The sequence below is a fragment of the Cherax quadricarinatus genome, chromosome 7 (genome assembly GCF_038502225.1).
Source record: "Cherax quadricarinatus isolate ZL_2023a chromosome 7, ASM3850222v1, whole genome shotgun sequence".
Taxonomy (NCBI): Eukaryota; Metazoa; Arthropoda; class Malacostraca; order Decapoda; family Parastacidae; genus Cherax; species Cherax quadricarinatus.
This window is the reverse complement of record NC_091298.1, coordinates 47,465,150-47,485,598: the sequence shown is the minus strand read 5'-3', so window position 1 is coordinate 47,485,598 and position 20,449 is coordinate 47,465,150. Positions and strand designations below refer to the sequence as shown.

Below are 20,449 nucleotides of genomic sequence, written 5' to 3'. Positions count from 1 at the left end.
GCCCTGATGGACTGATGTCTGGTTTGGTATGTGCCATTTTGCTGCCCATGTTTCCCCTGTACCATTCTCCCTTTTTGTCTCTTTCTTTGGTCTAATTGTTTCTCGTTATGTCTAAAAAAGATTGCTGTTCATTTTCCATTTCTCTGCAGTGCTGCATTCCTTTTACATGATGGTCTGGGCAGCTCAGGTCATAACATTCTCTGGACTGTGTTGAAGCTTTGCACATCACTGGGTGGAAGTACCTGCACTCTTTGTTGAAATGACACTTTCCCTTTCTCAACATGTTGGCACATTTTCAGTTGCATTTATTCCAGCAAGCTCTGCCATATAGGCACATACCTTTTGCATAGTATCTGCAAATGTTCTGACTGCCTATGTATACTAATTTGTGTCTTTCCCACCTGATGTGAATTCTCTTGTTCTCTTTCATTTAGGCATATTTCTTACCTTTTTTTCAAAGAAAACATATTATAAATAATGTCGACTGACAAATACATACAGCACTGACCTAGCAACACCTCACCTCAGTCTAAGTTAGAGGTGTCAATTATGCACACCTTACATTCTTCAGTTGTTTTATCAAGTTCATGAGGAAAAACTAAGTCAAAGTTATTAAGGCAGTTAACCGAATTTCTTCGGTAATATTTCTTAAGGATGTTGATATGGTAAAGCTTAGGTTTTCCCTTGACTTCTATGAGGTAGTCAACTTTCCCACAAATTTTTAATACTTCATATGGACCTTTCCATGCTATTAATAATTTATTTGACTTGATCGGCAAAAGTACAAGAACTTCATCCCCTACTTTAAAACTTCTCCTCTGACTTTTGGAATCAAAATAGGTTTTGTACTGGTCCATTGACAAGTGTAAGTTTTTCGAAACTATGTCAGAGGTCTCCTCAAGTTTGGATCTAAGATCAAGGAGAAACTGGTAAGAAGACTGAACCTCAGCATTTACCTCCTCATTAGTCCATAAGTCATGAAGGATGGACAGTGGACCTCTGGCCTGTCTACCATAGAGAAGTTCAAAAGGCGAAAACCCCAAAGAGTCACTGGGAACTTCCCTCATGGCAAACAAAGCAGAGGGTAGGTAACGATGCCACTCCTTAGGTTTAAGGGAGCAAAGTTTCCTTAAAATGGACTTGAGAATCGAATGCTGGCGCTCAATCCTCCCATTACAGCTGGGATGATAGGGTGTGGTGAAGAGAGGCTTCACTCCCAGAAGTTGGTATAGATGTTGCATTAAGTCAGATGTGAATTGTGTCCCACGGTCAGACAAAATTTGTCTAGGGATGCCCACTCTGGAGAAGATGGACAAAAGGGCTTCAGCCACCTCTGTAGTGGTAATGGTCTTTAAGGGTATGGCTTCAGGGAAACTCGAAGCATAATCAACTAATGTTAATATATATCTATGTCCCCCAGATGAAAGTGGAGATAAAGGACCAACAATGTCAATAGCTACTCTTTAAAAAGGTACCGTAAAGACTGGTATTTTGACCATAGGTACTCGCCTGGTACCTCGGGAGGATGACAGTTGGCAAACTTTACACGATCTACAATAGGTAGTGACATCTGAGGACATTTTTGGCCAAAAATAGGTTTCCCTAATTTTATTTAAGATTTTACGATGCGAGAAATGTCTGGCCACTGGCAGGTCATGAGCCATTTTAAGAACAGTCTCTCTGCATTGACTTGGAACAACTAAGATGGAATAGTCTATCTCATCTGAATTTAATTTGAATACTGACTTGTACAAGATACCTTTTATATATTCAAATTTATATGAAAAGTTTTTCCTTTGGATAACTTGATTTTGTTTAGCGGCATTATGGCAATCCTGAAGAGAAGGGCAATTATGTTGTAAATTGGCAAAGGAGTCCTTCGATATGTCTAAAGGCTTAAAGTCAGGGAAAATCAAAGGATGGACAGTAGGAGAAGCCTGGGCTTTGGTCTGAGCCCTAGTCAAGACATTTATAGTATCGGAGGTGATATCTTCACTTTCATCTAATAAGTGAACCGGTGATCCTACTACCTCGCTTTCGAGAGTAGCATCACTGGTTTTTAATCCCACATGAATCTCATGAGACATTGTCTCATCTGAACTTTCGAGGGGCTTCTCTGACTCTACAGAAAGAGGATCTGAAACACCTATGTCCATCTTTGGTGATGAAAGGTCGACCTCAGAAGGAAGAATGGCACCTTTTACATTACCTATTAGTACGGAGCAAGAAGTGATGGGAGCTAGTACGGCTTCAGACCAACCTGTGAACCATTTAGACCTAATGTAACAACGGATGGTAGGAAAAGTGTCCGTACGGCCCAAGTAGTCTGAAAGTATAGTAGAGGAATGAGTTTCTTTAAGGTTAGGGAACAGCTTATCAGAAATGACTATACATGTGCATCCAGTGTCTCGTAAAATTGTAGATACATTAAGTCCATTAACTGTTCCTGAACAGAAGGGTGCTTGGTCATTACAGTCTTTAAAACATCTTCCAACTTTTTGGACCTTCTTAGAAGGACAATCTGGACGTTTATCTCCCTTAACACCACACAAATGACAAACAGGAATAAAAGAAGTCAATTTACTTTCCGCTAGAGGCTTTGATTTCTTAAGGTCTGATGAACCCTTGCCCTTAGGGTTCGATCCCTTTAGGTCTTTATAGGAATTGTGAGCCTCAGCTTACAGGTCAGCAGCCTCAGCAACTTCCTCAGCTTTAATCAGGTTACGTTCTCTGATGAATGTTCGTATCTGATGGGGAAGAGCTGTCAGGAACTGGTCAGCAACCATGAAGTCTCTAAGAGATTCATAACTGCGATCAATTCCTGAACTCTCTATCCAAAAGTCTAACAAACGAAAGAGTGTTACCTTTAACTGCTGAAAGTTCTGGCCAGGCTGTAAGGTGGCATACCTAAAATCTTTCCTGTAATAATTAGTGGTTTTTTGATATGCTTTAAAGATTGCCTTCTTCAGTAGGTTATAATTACATATGATATCCTGCGACAAAGTTGCATAGATATTCAAAGCGGTACCAGAAAATAACATTCCTAACCTGGTAGCCCAGGTGTCAGCAGGCCATTCACAGAGGGTAGCAGTATTTTCAAACCTGATAATGTATGAAGTTATGTCTTCCCCCTCTGTGAAGGGAGGTAAATTAGGTGTTGGAATATGTGCACTAGCTGCACGTTGTTCCAATACTCCTTCATCTAATTGCTGTTGTGAGAAAGTTAACTTTTTATTCTCTAATTCAAGGCGAGCTTGTTCGAGCTCGCGATCCTTTTCTCTCTCCCTTAACTCATATTCTCTGTCCTTTGCTCTTTCCTCAAGTTCCCTTAATTTAACTTGTTCCTCACGTACTCTAGTTCTTTCTTCACGATCAAGTCTATCATGCTCCTTTTTGTCTTCTCTCTCTCTTTCTAACTGTCTTTCTTGGATTTCTCTCTCAATTCTCTCTCTCTCCTTTTTCTCCTGTCTTTCAAGGTTCTCTTTCTCCTTTTTATCCTCTCTTTCTCTTTCTGTCTTTCTTGATTCTCTCTCTCTATTCTTTCTCTCTCCTTATTCTCTTCTCTTTCAATTCTCTCTCTCTCTCTTTCAAGTCTTTCCTGGATCTTAGCACTAATGAAAAATTCTAAATTTTTCCCTATTATTCCTAACTTACTTCCAGCATTCATCCAAAACTGGTATTCCTCCATGCTTGCAAGAATAACTTAAACTATCAGGGGAAATGAAACGGGTATTAAAGAAAACGGAGGGTTCAATTCCTGCTCCGCTCAAACTATAAATAAACCAGAGGGCTCGACCCCTGCTTCAATTAAACAATATGTATTAATTAAAACGAAGGGTTCTATGCTGGCTCCGAGCAAACAGTAAGTAGAATGGGGTCACTTGACCATCCAATCTTCTCACCAACAAATCAAGAGTGTCCTATGACAGTTCCCTTGATATAATAAAGAGCTCAATGAAACAAATTGTCACTGGAAAATCTCGGGTCCCTAAAGTCTAATCCTCCAAAGTGTTTCAAGCTCACACAAAAATAAATGGCGGAATTAACTAGTATTCCTGCCTTGACTTGACTTACAATAAATTGAGACCATAACAATCACCAAATCTTTTAAATACCTGTACTGTAGTCCTACCATAGAGAATGATTACTCATGGCTGGTGGTAACCGTCTGTGGTATGCGGCGTTGAAGTTCCAATGGTAGATTCGAGATGGAATTGAATCTTGATTCAGTAGAGTTGATCCTGGCAAGGTCGCCACTTGTGAAGGCTTACTCAGCTCTGTAACAACTTCAGACAGTATTACCAAAGCTGGCTCCTCCTCAGGAAAATTAATGAATAGAAAAAGAAATAATAACAGACAAACATAAACACTTTATTATATAGAAAATATAAAATATAAAACACTTAAATATGAAATACAGTATTAATCCTACATTAAAGAAAATGAAAAATGAAAAATATAAATGATAACTGAATTCAACGCTAATATAAAACTTGGGTGTCTGGTGTTGGTGACACTGCTTGCTGAAATCGTAGCCGTTGCCGATGATGTGGGGAGGGGGTCGCAGGTGTTGGTTACAACCCACTGGCTAGTTCTTCACAGTATAGCCTTGAGTATTCTATCCCGATGACAGGAAAGCAGGTTCTTTACCGCTGCAATGATGAGGGGTTACGTCCTGCAATTTCATACAGGTGCACAGGTAATTAAATCCAAAAAGGGGAAGTCTCAGGACATTCGTCCATCTCCATCAGTTCTACTCGTTGATTGGCAGGTGACCTTCTCTGTCATCCAAGCTGGAAAGATAGACAGGTTACCCACTGCTTAAGAAATCACTCTCCATGATAAGTACAATACCTAAAAGATGTGGTGATTATTACAACAGTCAACTTAGAGCAAAACTGAAAGGACTAAGTTTATTATTGGTCAAAAGTGAAGCTTTCAACCAATAAATCCACTAGAATACAAGGCAGGCATGTACTTACAGTAGTGCTGGGAGCTGTGAGTCTAGTGATTACTGTTTGGACCAGAGCCCCACACGTCACCTTTCGGGTGGGGGGGGAGAAGGAGGGAAAAGGATAGCGGGAGCTAGACTTACCCTACCTTAACAAGTAGCCGGCAATGAAACTATCACTTTCGGGGAGGGGGAAAAAAGGCGGGAATAGCGGGAGCTTGACTTACCCTACCTTAACAAGTAGCCGGCAATGAAACTATTGTTACTATATACTCCATCGCTACTCCTATCTATTGAACTTTTCCCTCACAATATTCCACCATTTTTATAGTATATGCCACGTATTAATAATGTTCCCATTGAGTGAAACATCATATTAATAAATAACTTCTTTGTTGAAAGTACAGTGGACCCCCGGTTTTCATCCTTAATCCATTCCAGAAGGTCGGCTGAAATCCGAAATGGATGAAAACCGAAGTAACATTTCCCATAATAAATAATGTAAATCTTTACATACAGAAAACAAAGAAATATAAAAGACTAATGAAATGGATAAATGAACATTTAAATCGCTTTTACCTTCATTGAAGACTCTTCTTGGTGTATGGAAGACAGCGAGGAGGGGAGAGGGAGGAAAGGTTATCTCTACCACCATCACTACCACCCTCTACCACCATCACAACCACTACCACCCTCTACCACCATCACAACCACTACCACCCTCTACCACCATCACAACCACCCTCTACCGCCATCACTACCACCCTCTACCACTATCACTACCATCCTCTACCACCATCATTACCACCCTCTACCACCATCACTACTACCCCTCTACCATCACTACCACCCTCTACCACAATCACTACCACCCTCTACCACCATCACTACCATCCTCTACCACCCTTTACGAGTAACAAAGGCAGACTGAGTCATGTAAGTGTGAGCGGAGCCACACCCTGGGCGAGCGGACGCATCTCATACAGACGATTTCAGAGCAGAGGTACGAAACCCGGGGTAAAAATTCGCCGAAGAAAGTGGTCGAAATCCGAATTGAACATATCCGGACCGGTCGAAAACTAGGGGTCCACTGTACCTTGTTACCACAATGTTTTATAATGCACAATATATTCCTTTAACACCTGTATAAATTACTAAATGTAAAAAGAAGAAAAAATTTATACAGTAGACCACTGATTAAGACAGTAGTTAGGTTCCTGAAAATGCAGTGTTAGACGAATCAGTGTTAAAGGAACTGAATAACATAAGAACTTATGGGAAAAATAAGGTTACATTCCTGGATCCCCCCAATAAACCAAACAACTTTTTTTTTAGGTCTCCAATTTTTTTGCAAATAAAAATGATAATGCAATTGTTGTTCACACTGTCATTATGTATGCTTTTTTGTGTTGTTCAAGGCTACAAATGCAAACAAAATAATATCTCTTACCTTAAATTGTGGTTGCCATTGTTTGTTGATGATTGTGAAGGAGGGAGTGGAGAAGTATGCTGAGGCCCATCTGGGCTGAGGTGGATGGTAGTCCAGTCAGTAAGTCAGTCCAGTCAAGTGAGCCAGCAGGGCAGTCAGTCAAGTCAGTACATTCACTTTAGTAGATCAGTCACTTTAGTAAATCAGTCAAGTCACTCAGTAAATCAGTCAATTCAGTAGGTCAGTCAGTAATTAAGTAAATCAGTTGTCATTAAATAAATCAGTCAAGTCAGTAGGTCAGTAAGTCAGTCAAATCATTCAGTAAGAAAACGGCAATCAAGGAAGCTGTTCTTGCCAAAGGTGCAACTATGTTTTCGAAACTGAGATCACAAGTACTCGAAGATGTTGAGAGACTGTTATTGGTGTAGATAAATGAAAAACAGATAGCAGGAGATAGCATCTCTCAAGCGATCATATGTGAAAAGGCTAGGAAGTTGCATGATGATTTAATTAAAAAAAATGCCAGCAACTAGTGGTGATGTGAGTGAATTTAAGGCCAGCAAAGGTAGGTTTGAGAGATTTAAAGGGAAGGGAAGTAACCCCAGAAAAGGACTTGCCACCTCAAGTCCTAATGGAAGGGGATTCCCCTTCTAAACACTAAGACCATCAACACTCTCCCCTCCTCCCATCCCATCAATCATCACCTGATCTTCAATAAAGGTAAGTGTCATGTAACTGTGCATGTCTTCTTCAGTTTGTGTGTATTAAAATTAATATTTCATGTGGTAAAAACAATTTTTTTTCATACTTTGGGGTGTCCTACACGGATTAATTTGATTTCCATTATTTCTTATGGGGATAATTAACTTGACTAACGATAATTTTGACTAACAATGAGCTCTCAGGAATGGATTAATAGCGTTAGCCGAGGGTCCACTGTATATATTAGAGCTGATTTCCTCTATTCTGCTTATTACAATATAAAGTACACTACTGTATAAACATTTGAAAATATACCAGAAATGTTATAAATGGTGCAAAGATGACAGTAAAACAATATCAAAGATAGATGACACAAACCCACTATCATATGTAGTATGCTCCTCACTTAACGACGAATTCGTTTACCAACATGGTATTTGGAACGGAACTCCGTCGCTGAAGAGAGGCTGCATTTGCTTCACTCTTTTTAATCATACTGATGCTTCATTAAAGCCAAAAGCTCTCATCATGTCCACCACACAGGCACCACATTTAAGCTTATCTAATATCTTGATTTTCTTCATAATTCCAAGACTTAATTTTTTTTACTTTGAATTGCCACTTCCTGCATCACTTGCATGCCTCCTGGGTGCCATGGTACCTTGGCAGATGCAATGTATGCTAATGAAAAGACCAAAACCCGATTCAGAGACAATGCTGGGTACTGCACTGGACAGGTATATACTGAGCACTGGTACAGAGGTGGCAGGGTAGGAAACTAGGACCTACCCCATAAAAGACAATGGCTTGACCCACAGGCAGACTGCCTAGCACTCACTACAAAGAGGGAAACATCCCTGCTGTCCAGCTTGTGGCGCTGAAATTTTTTTCTTACTGAGAAGCAGAATCGTTTAAACTGAATTTTATGAAGTATAAAACGAAAATATGCTGCAATTTGATAATAGTGTAACGGAGAAAACGTTTTAAAGGAAACTGCTTTAATTAACGGTCTACTGTAATTTTTTTTTTTCCAGGTCACACTGCCTCAGTGGGAGATGCTTGGAATGCTGAAAAAGAAGTATTCCCATATACAGTAGTGTAAATTTATTGAGATATTGTATTAATCCACGTGCTGATACATCCTGCACAAACTGATATTACCTTGAACACAACCTACTGAATTACCAATCTGTACTCACCTCTAACTTTGTCCCAAAGTTCTCCAACAAATTTCTCTACTGCACTATCTATCGGAATTTCTTCTTTGAGCTCTGCCAACACATGACTCTTATTGGGTAGTCGGTTTGTTATAAGTATGAGATATTCAGCAACAGTGGAGTCACTCATTCCCATAACATCATGCAGTCGATGACTAACCCATGACTTCAGGGCGTCCCCCATCTTGATACAGTACTCTAGAACTGTAAAGATAGCATATGTAAAATATATATTTTTAGAAATGAAAGAGCAATATAACATGATAATTACCTGTACAGCCAACAAAAACTACCAAATTTAAAGTGAAAGACTATTAAAATATACGATTACTATACGGTATTTATTTGCACATTTATTAGAATACCAAATGGTAAAACTGAATCACCCTGAATGACTTCCATTTTTTTTTTTTTAATATTCATTTGAGAATTGATACCCAGGCACCTCTGATCAGAGGTGAGAGTTTAGCCATTCAACTACTGCTGCTACCACCACCTTTACTACTGCTGCTACCACCACCTTTACTACTGCTGCTACCACTATCTCTACTACTGCTGCTACCACTATCTCTACTACTGCTGCTACCACTATCTCTACTACTGCTGCTACCACCACCTCTACTAATGCTGCTACCACCACCTCTACTACTGTTGCTACCATCACCTCTACTACTGCTGCTACCACCACCTCTACAACTGCTACTACCATCACCTCTACTACGGCTGCTACCACCACCTCTACTACTGCTGCTACCACCACCTCTACTACTGCTGCTACCACCACCTCTACAACTGCTACTACCATCACCTCTACTACTGCTACTACCATCACCTCTACTACTGTTGCTACCATCACGTCTGCTACTGCTACTACCATCACCTCTACTATTGCTGCTACCACCACCTCTACTACTGCTGCTACCACCACCTCTACTACAGCTGCTACCACCACCTCTACTACTGCTGCTACCACCACCTCTACTACTGCTGCTACCACCACCTCTACTACTGCTGCTACCACCACCTCTACAACTGCTACTACCATCACCTCTACTACGGCTGCTACCACCACCTCTACTACTGCTGCTACCACCACCTCTACTACTGCTGCTACCACCACCTCTACAACTGCTACTACCATCACCTCTACTACTGCTACTACCATCACCTCTACTACTGCTACTACCACCACCTCTACTACAGCTGCTACCACCACCTCTACTACTGCTGCTACCACCACCTCTACTACTGTTGCTACCATCACCTCTACTACTGCTGCTACCATCACCTCTACTACTGCTACTACCATCACCTCTACTACTACTGCTACCACCACCTCTACTACTACTGCTACCACCACCTCTACAACTGCTACTACCATCACCTCTACTACTGCTACTACCATCACCTCTACTACTGCTGCTACCACCACCTCTACTAATGCTGCTACCACCACCTCTACCACTGCTATTACCATCACTACTACTGCTACTACCATCACCTCTACTACTGCTACTACCATCACCTCTACTACTGCTGCTACCACCACCTCTACTACTGCTATTACCATCACCTCTACTACTGCTGCTACCACAACCTCCACTACTGCTGCTACCATCACCTCTACTACTGCTATTACTATCACCTCTACTACTGTTGCTACCACCACCTCTACTACTGCTATTACCATCACCTCTACTACTGCTGCTACCAACACTTCTACTAATGTTGCTACCACCACCTCTACTACTGCTACTACCATCACTACTACTGCTACTACCATCACTACTACTGCTGCTACCATCACCTCTACTACTGCTATTACCATCACTACTACTGCTACTACCATCACTACTACTGCTACTATCATCACTACTACTGCTGCTACCATCACCTCTACTACTGCTACTACCATCACTACTACTGCTGCTACCATCACCTCTACTACTGCTATTACCATCACCTCTACTACTGCTACTACCACCACCTCTACTACTGCTGCTACCAACACTTCTACTAATGCTGCTACCACCACCTCTACTACTGCTACTACCATCACTACTACTGCTACTACCATCACCTCTACTACTGCTGCTACCATCACCTCTACTACTGCTGCTACCATCACCTCTACTACTGCTGCTACCATCACCTCTACTACTGCTGCTACCACCACCTCTACTACTGCTACTACAATCACTACTACTGCTGCTACCATCACCTCTACTACTGCTATTACCATCACCTCTACTACTGCTACTACCATCACCTCTACTACTGCTACTACCATCACCTCTACTACTGCTACTACCATCACCTCTACTACTGCTACTACATCACCTCTACTACTGCTACTACCATCACTTCTACTACTGCTACTACCATCACTTCTACTACTGCTACTACCACCACATCTACTACTGCTACTACCACCACATCTACTACTGCTGCTACCACCACCTCTACTACTATCACCACATCTACTACTACTACTACCATCACCTCTACTACTATCACATCTACTACTGCTGCTACCACCACCTCTACTACTACCACCACATCTACTACTGCTGCTACCACCACCTCTACTACTATCACCACATCTACTACTACCATCACCTCTACTACTATCACCACATCTACTACTGCTGCTACCACCACCTCTACTACTACAGGTTGGCCATCGCTAATCCCGCATCACCGGGACCTGTAGGGTGCCAGATTAGTGAGCCTGAATTTTTATTCACACAAAAAATAGAAGACTTGCTGTTTTGCACACCACTGCATTATTGTAACAACTGCATAAATAATGTCAACCCATTGGAGACTATGTATTAGATCAGCCAGTTGGACACATATTGGACGGTGATGTCATTTGTTTATTCTTGAACATCGAGAAAAATATTTCCGCTACTTTGAGCTAAATTTTAAGGTACAGTACTTTCCGGCATGAAATCAATCAAAATTATATCTACTTCTGTAATTTCGTGTATAGGCCAAGGAGGAATAACATCTTGTAGGAGTGAGGAAGAGCCAGTTGTGAGTGTGGGGGAAGTTTGTGAGGCAGTAGGTAAAATGAAAGGGGGTAAGGCAGCCGGGATTGATGGGATAAAGATAGAAATGTTAAAAGCAGGTGGGGATATAGTTTTGGAGTGGTTGGTGCAATTATTTAATAAATGTATGGAAGAAGGTAAGGTACCTAGGGATTGGCAGAGAGCATGCATAGTTCCTTTGTATAAAGGCAAAGGGGACAAAAGAGAGTGTAAAAATTATAGGGGGATAAGTTTGTGGAGTATACCTGGTAAAGTGTATGGTAGAGTTATTATTGAAAGAATTAAGAGTAAGACGGAGAATAGGATAGCAGATGAACAAAGAGGCTTTAGGAAAGGTAGGGGGGGGGTGTGGACCAGGTGTTTACAGTGAAACACATAAGTGAACAGTACAGTGGACCCCCGGTTAACGATATTTTTTCATTCCAGATGTATGTTCAGGTGCCAGTACTGACCGAATTTGTTCCCATAAGAAATATTGTGAAGTAGATTAGTCCATTTCAGACCCCCAAACATACACTTACAAACGCACTTACATAAATACACTTACATAATTGGTCGCATTGGGAGGTGATCGTTAAGTGGGGGTCCACTGTATTTAGATAAGGCTAAAGAGGTCTTTGTTGCATTTATGGATTTGGAAAAGGCGTATGACAGGGTGGATAGGGGGACAATGTGGCAGATGTTGCAGGTGTATGGTGTAGGAGGTAGGTTACTGAAGGCAGTGAAGAGTTTTTACGAGGATAGTGAGGCTCAAGTTAGAGTATGTAGGAAAGAGGGAAATTATTTCCCAGTAAAAGTAGGCCTTAGACAAGGATGTGTGATGTCACCGTGGTTGTTTAATATATTTATAGATGGTGTTGTAAGAGAAGTAAATGCGAGGGTCTTGGCAAGAGGCGTGGAGTTAAAAGATAAAGAATCACACATAAAGTGGGAGTTGTCACAGTTGCTCTTTGCTGATGACACTGTGCTCTTGGGAGATTCTGAAGAGAAGTTGCAGAGATTGGTGGATGAATTTGGTAGGGTATGCAAAAGAAGAAAATTAAAAGTGAATACAGGAAAGAGTAAGGTTATGAGGATAACAAAAAGATTAGGTGATGAAAGATTGGATATCAGATTGGAGAGAGTATGGAGGAGGTGAATGTATTCAGATATTTGGGAGTGGACGTGTCAGCGGATGGGTCTATGAAAGATGAGGTGAATCATAGAATTGATGAGGGGAAAAGGGTGAGTGGTGCACTTAGGAGTCTGTGGAGACAAAGAACTTTGTCCTTGGAGGCAAAGAGGGGAATGTATGAGAGTATAGTTTTACCAACGCTCTTATATGGGTGCGAAGCATGGGTGATGAATGTTGCAGCGAGGAGAAGGCTGGAGGCAGTGGAGATGTCATGTCTGAGGGCAATGTGTGGTGTGAATATAATGCAGAGAATTCGTAGTTTGGAAGTTAGGAGGAGGTGCGGGATTACCAAAACTGTTGCCCAGAGGGCTGAGGAAGGGTTGTTGAGGTGGTTCGGACATGTAGAGAGAATGGAGCGAAACAGAATGACTTCAAGAGTGTATCAGTCTGTAGTGGAAGGAAGGCGGGGTAGGGGTCGGCCAAGGAAAGGTTGGAGAGGGGGTAAAGGAGGTTTTGTGTGCGAGGGGCTTGGACTTCCAGCAGGCATGCGTGAGCGTGTTTGATAGGAGTGAATGGAGACAAATGGTTTTTAATACTTGATGTGCTGTTGGAGTGTGAGCAGAGTAACATTTATGAAGGGGTTCAGGGAAACCGGCAGGCCGGACTTGAGTCCTGGAGATGGGAAGTACAGTGCCTGCACTCTGAAGGAGGGGTGCTAATGTTGCAGTTTAAAAACTGTAGTGTAAAGCACCCTTCTGGCAAGACAGTGATGGAGTGAATGATGGTGAAAGTTTTTCTTTTTCAGGCCACCCCGCCTTGGTGGGAATCGGCCAGTGTGATAATAATAATAATAATTCTGTAATATATCTTCCATTCTATCAAATGAGACCAAAAAACAAGAATACAACCATACAAAAAATACACCACAAATTCAGGTTGACACCATAAACACAGTCGCAGGTTTTTTCTCATTATGCACTGTGTGTTACAGAGTATTTTTTATATAATGCACACTTACCACACAGACCTACTCTCTCATATGTAGGCCCAAATTTACTGGTCACAGCTTATCTGAGGTGACCGACAGTGGCTTCAAAGCCACCTTATCTTTTATGGGCAATGTACAGTGTACAGTGGACCCTCGCCTAACGAATGCATCGCATAATGTTAAATCCACCTAGCGATACATTTTAACGCAAAAATTTTGCCTCGGCTAGCACTAAAAAACTCGCTCAACGTGATTCGTTTGAGATGCGTCCACGTGCGGCCTGAGCCTGCCTCACTTGTTCCGTGGGTGCCAGTGGTTAAAAGCCAGCCACCGCAGTCGCTTCCAAGCATACAATCAGAACATTTCATATTATCACAGCCTTTTTAGTGATTGCACCTGCAAAATAAGTCACCATGGGCCCCAAGAAAGCTTCTAGTACCAACCCTACAGCAAAAAGAGTGAGAATTACTATGGATATGAAGAAAGAGATCATTACTAAATATGAAAGTGGAGTGCGTGTCTCCGAGCTGGCCAGGTTGTACACAAAACCCCAATCAACCATCGCTACTATTGTGGCCAAGAAAACGGCAATCAAGGAAGCTGTTCTTGCCAAAGGTGCAACTTTGTTTACGAAACAGAGATCGCAAGTGATAGAAGATGTTGAGAGACTGTTATTGGTGTGGATAAACGAAAAACAGATAGCAGGAGATGGCATCTCTCAAGCGGTCATATGTGAAAAGGCTAGGAAGCTGCATGACGATTTAATTAGAAAAATCCCTGCAACTAGTGATGATGTCAGTGAATTTAAGGCCAGCAAAGGTTGGTTTGAGAGATTCAAGAATCGTAGTGGCATACATAGTGTGATAAGGCATGGTGAGGCTGCCAGTTCAGACCACAAAGCGGCTGAAAAATATGTGCAGGAATTCAAGGAGTACATAGACAGTGAAGGACTGAAACCTGAACAAGTGTTTAATTGTGACGAAACAGGCCTGTTTTGGAAGAAAATGCCAAGCAGGACCTACATTACCCAGGAGGAAAAGGCACTCCTCCCAGGACATAAGCCTATGAAAGACAGGCTTACTCTGTTGATGTGTGCCAATGCTAGTGGTGATTGCAAAGTGAACCCTTTATTGGTGTATCACTCTGAAACTCCCAGAGTGTTCAGGAAAAACAATGTCCTCAAGGCTAATTTGTGTGTGCTGTGGAACGCAAACACTAAGGCATGGGTCATTAGGGACTTTTTCTATGATTGGTTACACCATGCATTTGCCCCCACTGTGAAAAATTACCTAATTGAAAAGAAATTAGACCTTAAGTGCCTCCTGGTATAAGACAATGCTCCTGGTCATCCTTCAGACGTGGCAGAGCGGCTTTCTGCGGAAATGAGCTTCATTAAGGTCAAGTTTTTGCCTCCTAATACCATTCCTCTCCTGCAGCCCATGGACCAGCAGGTCATTTCCAACTTCAAGAAACTGTACACAAAAGCTATGTTTGAAAGGTGCTTTGTAGTGACCTCAGAAACTCAATTGACTCTAAGAGAGTTTTGGAGACATCACTTTAGCATCCTCAATTGTGTAAACATTATAGGTAAGGCTTGGGAGGAAGTGACTAAGAGGACCTTGAACTCTGCTTGGAAGAAACTGGCCAGAATGTGTAGACATAAGGGATTTTGAAGGGTTTGAGGCTAACCCTGGGAATCCTATGCCAGTTGAGGAATCCATTGTGGCATTGGGGAAGTCCTAGGCCTCATTTAGACTATGCTGCTCAGTTCTGGTCACCGTGTTACAGAATGGATATAAATGCTCTGGAAAATGTACAAAGGAGGATGACAAAGATGATCCCATGTATCAGAAATCTTCCCTATGAGGAAAGACTGAAGGCCCTGAATCTGCACTCTCTCGAAAGGCGTAGAATTAGTGGGGATATGATCGAGGTGTATAAATAGAAAACAGGAATAAATAAAGGGGATGTAAATAGTGTGCTGAAAATTTCCAGCCAAGACAGGACTCGCAGCAATGGTTTCAAGTTGGAAAAATTCAGATTCAGGAAGGGTATAGGAAAGTATTGGTTTGGTAATAGAGTTGTGGATGAGTGGAACAAGCTCCCGAGTACAGTTATTGAGGCTAAAATGTTGTGTAGTTTTAAAAATAGGTTAGATAAATACATGAGTGGGTGTGGGTGGGTGTGAGTTGGACCTGACTAGCTTGTGCTGCTGGGTCTGGTACAGTGCTCCATCCTTGAGTGGGGATGACCACCCTGGGTGGGTCATTGGGATAATCCGGGGGTGGGTCATTGGTCTAATCTGGGGGGGAGGGGTACATGGACCTGCTCCACATGGGTCAGTAGGCCTGTTGCAGTGTTCCTTCTTTCTTATGTTCTTATGTTCTTGGGGTTGGAGGTTAGTAGGGAGGATGTGGAAGAGTTGGTGGAGGAGGACAATGAAGAACTAACCACTGATGAGCTGCTAGATCATCTTCAACAGCAAGAGGCCACACATGAGGAAACTGCTTCGGAGGAGGGGATAGAGAAATTGAAGAAGTTGCCTACTTCAAAGATTAAGGAAATGTGTGCAGTGTGGCTTAAAGTGCAAACCTTTTTTGATGAAAATCACCCTCACACAGCTATTGCAAGCCGTGCTGGTAACTATTACACTGACAATGTTGTAAAACACTTTAGGAATGTCATAAAGGAATGGGAGGTACAGGCCTCTGTGGACAGATATGTTGTGTGACAGAGGTCCAGTGACTCTCAAGCTGGTCCTAGTGGCATTAAAAGAAGAAGGGAAGTAACCCCGGAAAAGGACTTGCCACCTCAAGTCCTAATGGAAGGGGATTCCCCTTCTAAACATTAATACCATCCAGAGTCTCCCCTCCTCCCATCCCATCAATCATCACCAGATCTTCAATAAAGGTAAGTGTCATGTAACTGTGCATGTCTTCTTCAGTTTGTGTGTATTAAAATTAATATTTCATGTGGTAAAAATTTTTTTTTGTTCATACTTTGGGGTGTCAGGAATGGATTAATTTGATTTCCATTATTTCTTATGGGGAAAATTAATTCGCCTAACGATAATTTCGCCTAACGTTGACCTCTCAGGAACGTATTAATAGCATTAGGCGAGGGTCCACTGTACATGCTTTACACAATGAGAAGTATTTCTTTTATTCATCGGAACTATGGCTAGGGCTAAAAGTGAGCAGGCTATAACAATAAATGGAGAAAAAGAAATTGGAATGAATTATGCAGCAAGTAGCACCACCAAACAGCAGCGGCAGGTTGGTGTGGTGACCCTGGAAATTTGAAATTATGCTAGCTGAAATTAGTGCCGGATTACTGATGGAACTGAATTACCGAATGCCAGATTAATGATGTCCAACCTGTACTACTATTATTACCACCATCTCTATTACTACTAACATCTCACTTCTTGTTGCTACTTATACTCATTAGCAGTCTCTGTATTAAGACTTAATTAGCCAGAGCTCACATACTGAGGGTCCAGGATCAATCCTCTGCTAGGGTGAAACACTGGGCATGATTCCTTACACCTGCTGCTGTCCCTGTTCACCTAGCAGTAAGTGGGTACCAGGGTATTAGTGGACAGTTGTGGGTTGCACCCTCAGGGACAAGACTGAAGGACCACAATGGAAATATGACAGACAGTCCTTTATGACACACTGACTTTCCTGGGTTATCCTGGGTGGCTAACCCTCCCCTGGGTTATCCTGGGTGAGTAACCCATCTCCTGGGTTATCCTGGGTGATGAACCCATCCCCTGGGTTATCCTGGATGGCTAACCCATCCCCTGGGTTATCCTGGGTGACTAACCCATCCCCTGGGTTATCCTGGGTAACGAACCCATCCCCTGGGTTATCCTGGATGGCTAACCCATCCCCTGGGTTATCCTGGGTGACTAACCCATCCCCTGGGTTATCCTGGATGGCTAACCCATCCCCTGGGTTATCCTGGGTGACTAACCCATCCCCTGGCTTATCCTGGGTGTCTAACCCATCCCCTGGCTTATCCAGAATGACTAACCCATCCCCTGGCTTATCCTGGGTGACTAACCCATCCCCTGGCTTATCCTGGGTGACTAACCCATCCCCTGGCTTATCCTGGGTGACTAACCCATCCCCTGGCTTATCCTGGGTGACTAACCCATCCCTGGCTTATCCTGGGTGACTAACCCATCCCTGGCTTATCCTGGGTGACTAACCCATCCCCTGGCTTATCCTGGATGACTAACCCATCCCCTGGGTTATCCTGGATGACTAACCCATCCCCTGGGTTATCCTGGGTGACTAACCCATCCCCTGGCTTATCCTGGGTGTCTAACCCATCCCCTGGCTTATCCTGGGTGTCTAACCCATCCCCTGGGTTATCCTAGGTGACTAACCCATCCCCTGGCTTATCCTGGGTGACTAAACCATCCCCTGGGTTATCCTGGGTGACTAACCCATCCCCTGGGTTAACCTGGATGACTAAACCATCCCCTGGGTTATCCTGGGTGACTAACCCATCCCCTGGGTTATCCTGGGTGGCTAACCCATCCCCTGGGTTATCCTGAGTGACTAACACATCCCCTGGGTTATCCTGGGTGACTAATCCATCCCCTGGGTTATCCTGGGTGATTAACCCATCCCCTGGGTTATCCTGAATAACTAACCCATTACCTGCATTATCCTTGGTGACTAAACCATCCCCTGGGTTATCCTGGGTGACTAACCCATCCCCTGGCTTATCCTAGGTGGCTAACCCATCCCCTGGGTTATCCTGGGTGACTAACCCATCCCCTGGGTTATCCTGGTTGACTAACCCATCCCCTGGGTTATCCTGAATGACTAAACCATCCCCTGGGTTATCCTGGGTGAGTAACCCATCCCCTGGGTTATCTTGGGCGGCTAACCCATCCCCTGGGTTATCCTGAATGACTAACCCACCCCCTGGATTATCCTGGGTGACTAACCCATTCCCTGGCTTCTCCTAGGTGGCTAACCCATCCCCTGGGTTATCCAGGGTGACTAACCCATCCCCTGGGTTATCTTGGGTGGCTAACCCATCCCCTGGGTTATCCTTAATGACTAACCCATCCCCTGGGTTATCCTGGGTGACTAACCCATCCCCTGGGTTATCCTGAATGACTAACCCATCCCTTGGGTTATCCTGGGTGACTAACCCATCCCCTGGTTTATCCTGGGTGACTAACCCATCCCCTGGGTTATAATGGGTGACTAACCCATCCCCTGGGTTATCCTGGGTGACTAACCCATCTCCTGGGTTATCCTGAATGACGAACCCATCCCCTGGGTTATCCTGAATGACTAACCCATCCACTGAGTTATCCTGGGTGGCTAACCCATCCCCTGGGTTATCCTGGGTGACAAACCCATCCCCTGGGTTATCCTGGGTGACTAACCCATCCCCTGGATTATCCTGGGTGACTAACCCATCCCCTGGATTATCCTGGGTGACTAACCCATCCCCTGGCTTATCCTGGGTGACTATCCCATCCCCTGGCTTATCCTGGATAACTAACCCATCCCCTGGGTTATCCTGAGTGACTAACCCATCCCCTGGGTTATGCTGGGTGACTACTCCATCCCCTGGATTATCCTGGGTGACTAACCCATCCCCTGGCTTATCCTGGGTGACTAACCCATCCCCTGGCTTATCCTGGGTGACTAACCCATCCCCTGGGTTATCCTGGGTGACTAACCCATCCCCTGGCTTATCCTGGGTGTCTAACCCATCCCCTGGCTTATCCTGGGTGTCTAACCCATCCCCTGGGTTATCCTAGGTGACTAACCCATCCCCTGGCTTATCCTGGGTGACTAACCCATCCCCTGGGTTATCCTGGGTGACTAACCCATCCCCTGGGTTATCCTGGGTGACTAACCCATCCCCTGGCTTATCCTGGGTGTCTAACCCATCCCCTGGCTTATCCAGGGTGTCTAACCCATCCCCTGGGTTATCCTAGGTGACTAACCCATCCCCTGGCTTATCCTGGGTGACTAACCCATCCCCTGGGTTATCCTGGGTGACTAATCCATCCCCTGGGTTAACTTGGATGACTAAACCATCCCCTGGGTTATCCTGGGTGACTAACCCATCCCCTGGGTTATCCTGGGCGGCCTACCCATCCCCTGGGTTATCCTGAGTGACTAACCCATCCCCTGGGTTATCCTGGGTGACTAACCCATCCCCTGGGTTATCCTGGGTGACTAATCCATCCCCTGGGTTATCCTGGGTGATTAACCCATCCCCTGGGTTATCCTGAATAACTAACCCATTACCTGCATTATCCTTGGTGACTAAACCATCCCCTGGGTTATCCTGGGTGACTAACCCATCCCCTGGCTTATCCTAGGTGGCTAACCCATCCCCTGGGTTATCCTGGGTGAATAACCCATCCCCTGGGTTATCCTGGATGACTAACCCATCCCCTGGGTTATCCTGAATGACTAAACCATCCCCTGGGTTATCCTGGGTGAGTAACCCATCCCCTGGGTTATCTTGGCCGGCTAACCCATCCCCTGGGTTATCCTGAATGACTAACCCACCCCCTGGGTTATCCTGGGTGACTAACCCATTCCCTGGCTTCTCCTAGCTGGCTAACCCATCCCCTGGGTTATCCAGGGTGACTAACCCATCCCATGGGTTATATTGGGTGGCTAACCCATCCCCTGGGTTATCCTTAATGACTAACCCATCCCCTGGGTTATCCTGGGTGACTAACCCATCCCCTGGGTTATCCTGAATGACTAACCCATCCCTTGGGTTATCCTGGGTGAATAACCCATCCCCTGGGTTATCCTGGATGACTAACCCATCCCCTGGGTTATCCTGAATGACTAAACCATCCCCTGGGTTATCCTGGGTGAGTAACCCATCCCCTGGGTTATCTTGGCCGGCTAACCCATCCCCTGGGTTATCCTGAATGACTAACCCACCCCCTGGGTTATCCTGGGTGACTAACCCATTCCCTGGCTTCTCCT

The 20,449-nt window shown here is 43.9% G+C and overlaps 1 protein-coding gene across 2 annotated transcripts in view; it reads right to left on the bottom strand.

The window, feature by feature from the left end:
* The window catches only part of l(2)37Cb (lethal (2) 37Cb), a 53,819-nt gene that overhangs the window by 29,581 nt on the left and 3,789 nt on the right, over positions 1–20,449 (bottom strand). The window contains exons 1-2 of one of the 2 annotated variants that reach the window (XM_070082412.1): positions 16,946–17,023; positions 8,282–8,503 (exon numbers count right to left, since the gene is read on the bottom strand). In XM_070082412.1, coding sequence (XP_069938513.1) covers positions 8,282–8,483 — 202 coding nt within the window. In that variant the 5' untranslated portion in view covers positions 8,484–8,503; positions 16,946–17,023. Of the gene's footprint in view, positions 1–8,281; positions 8,504–16,945; positions 17,024–20,449 lie in introns of those variants that run through there. The other variant, XM_053774007.2, reaches the window with a different exon arrangement.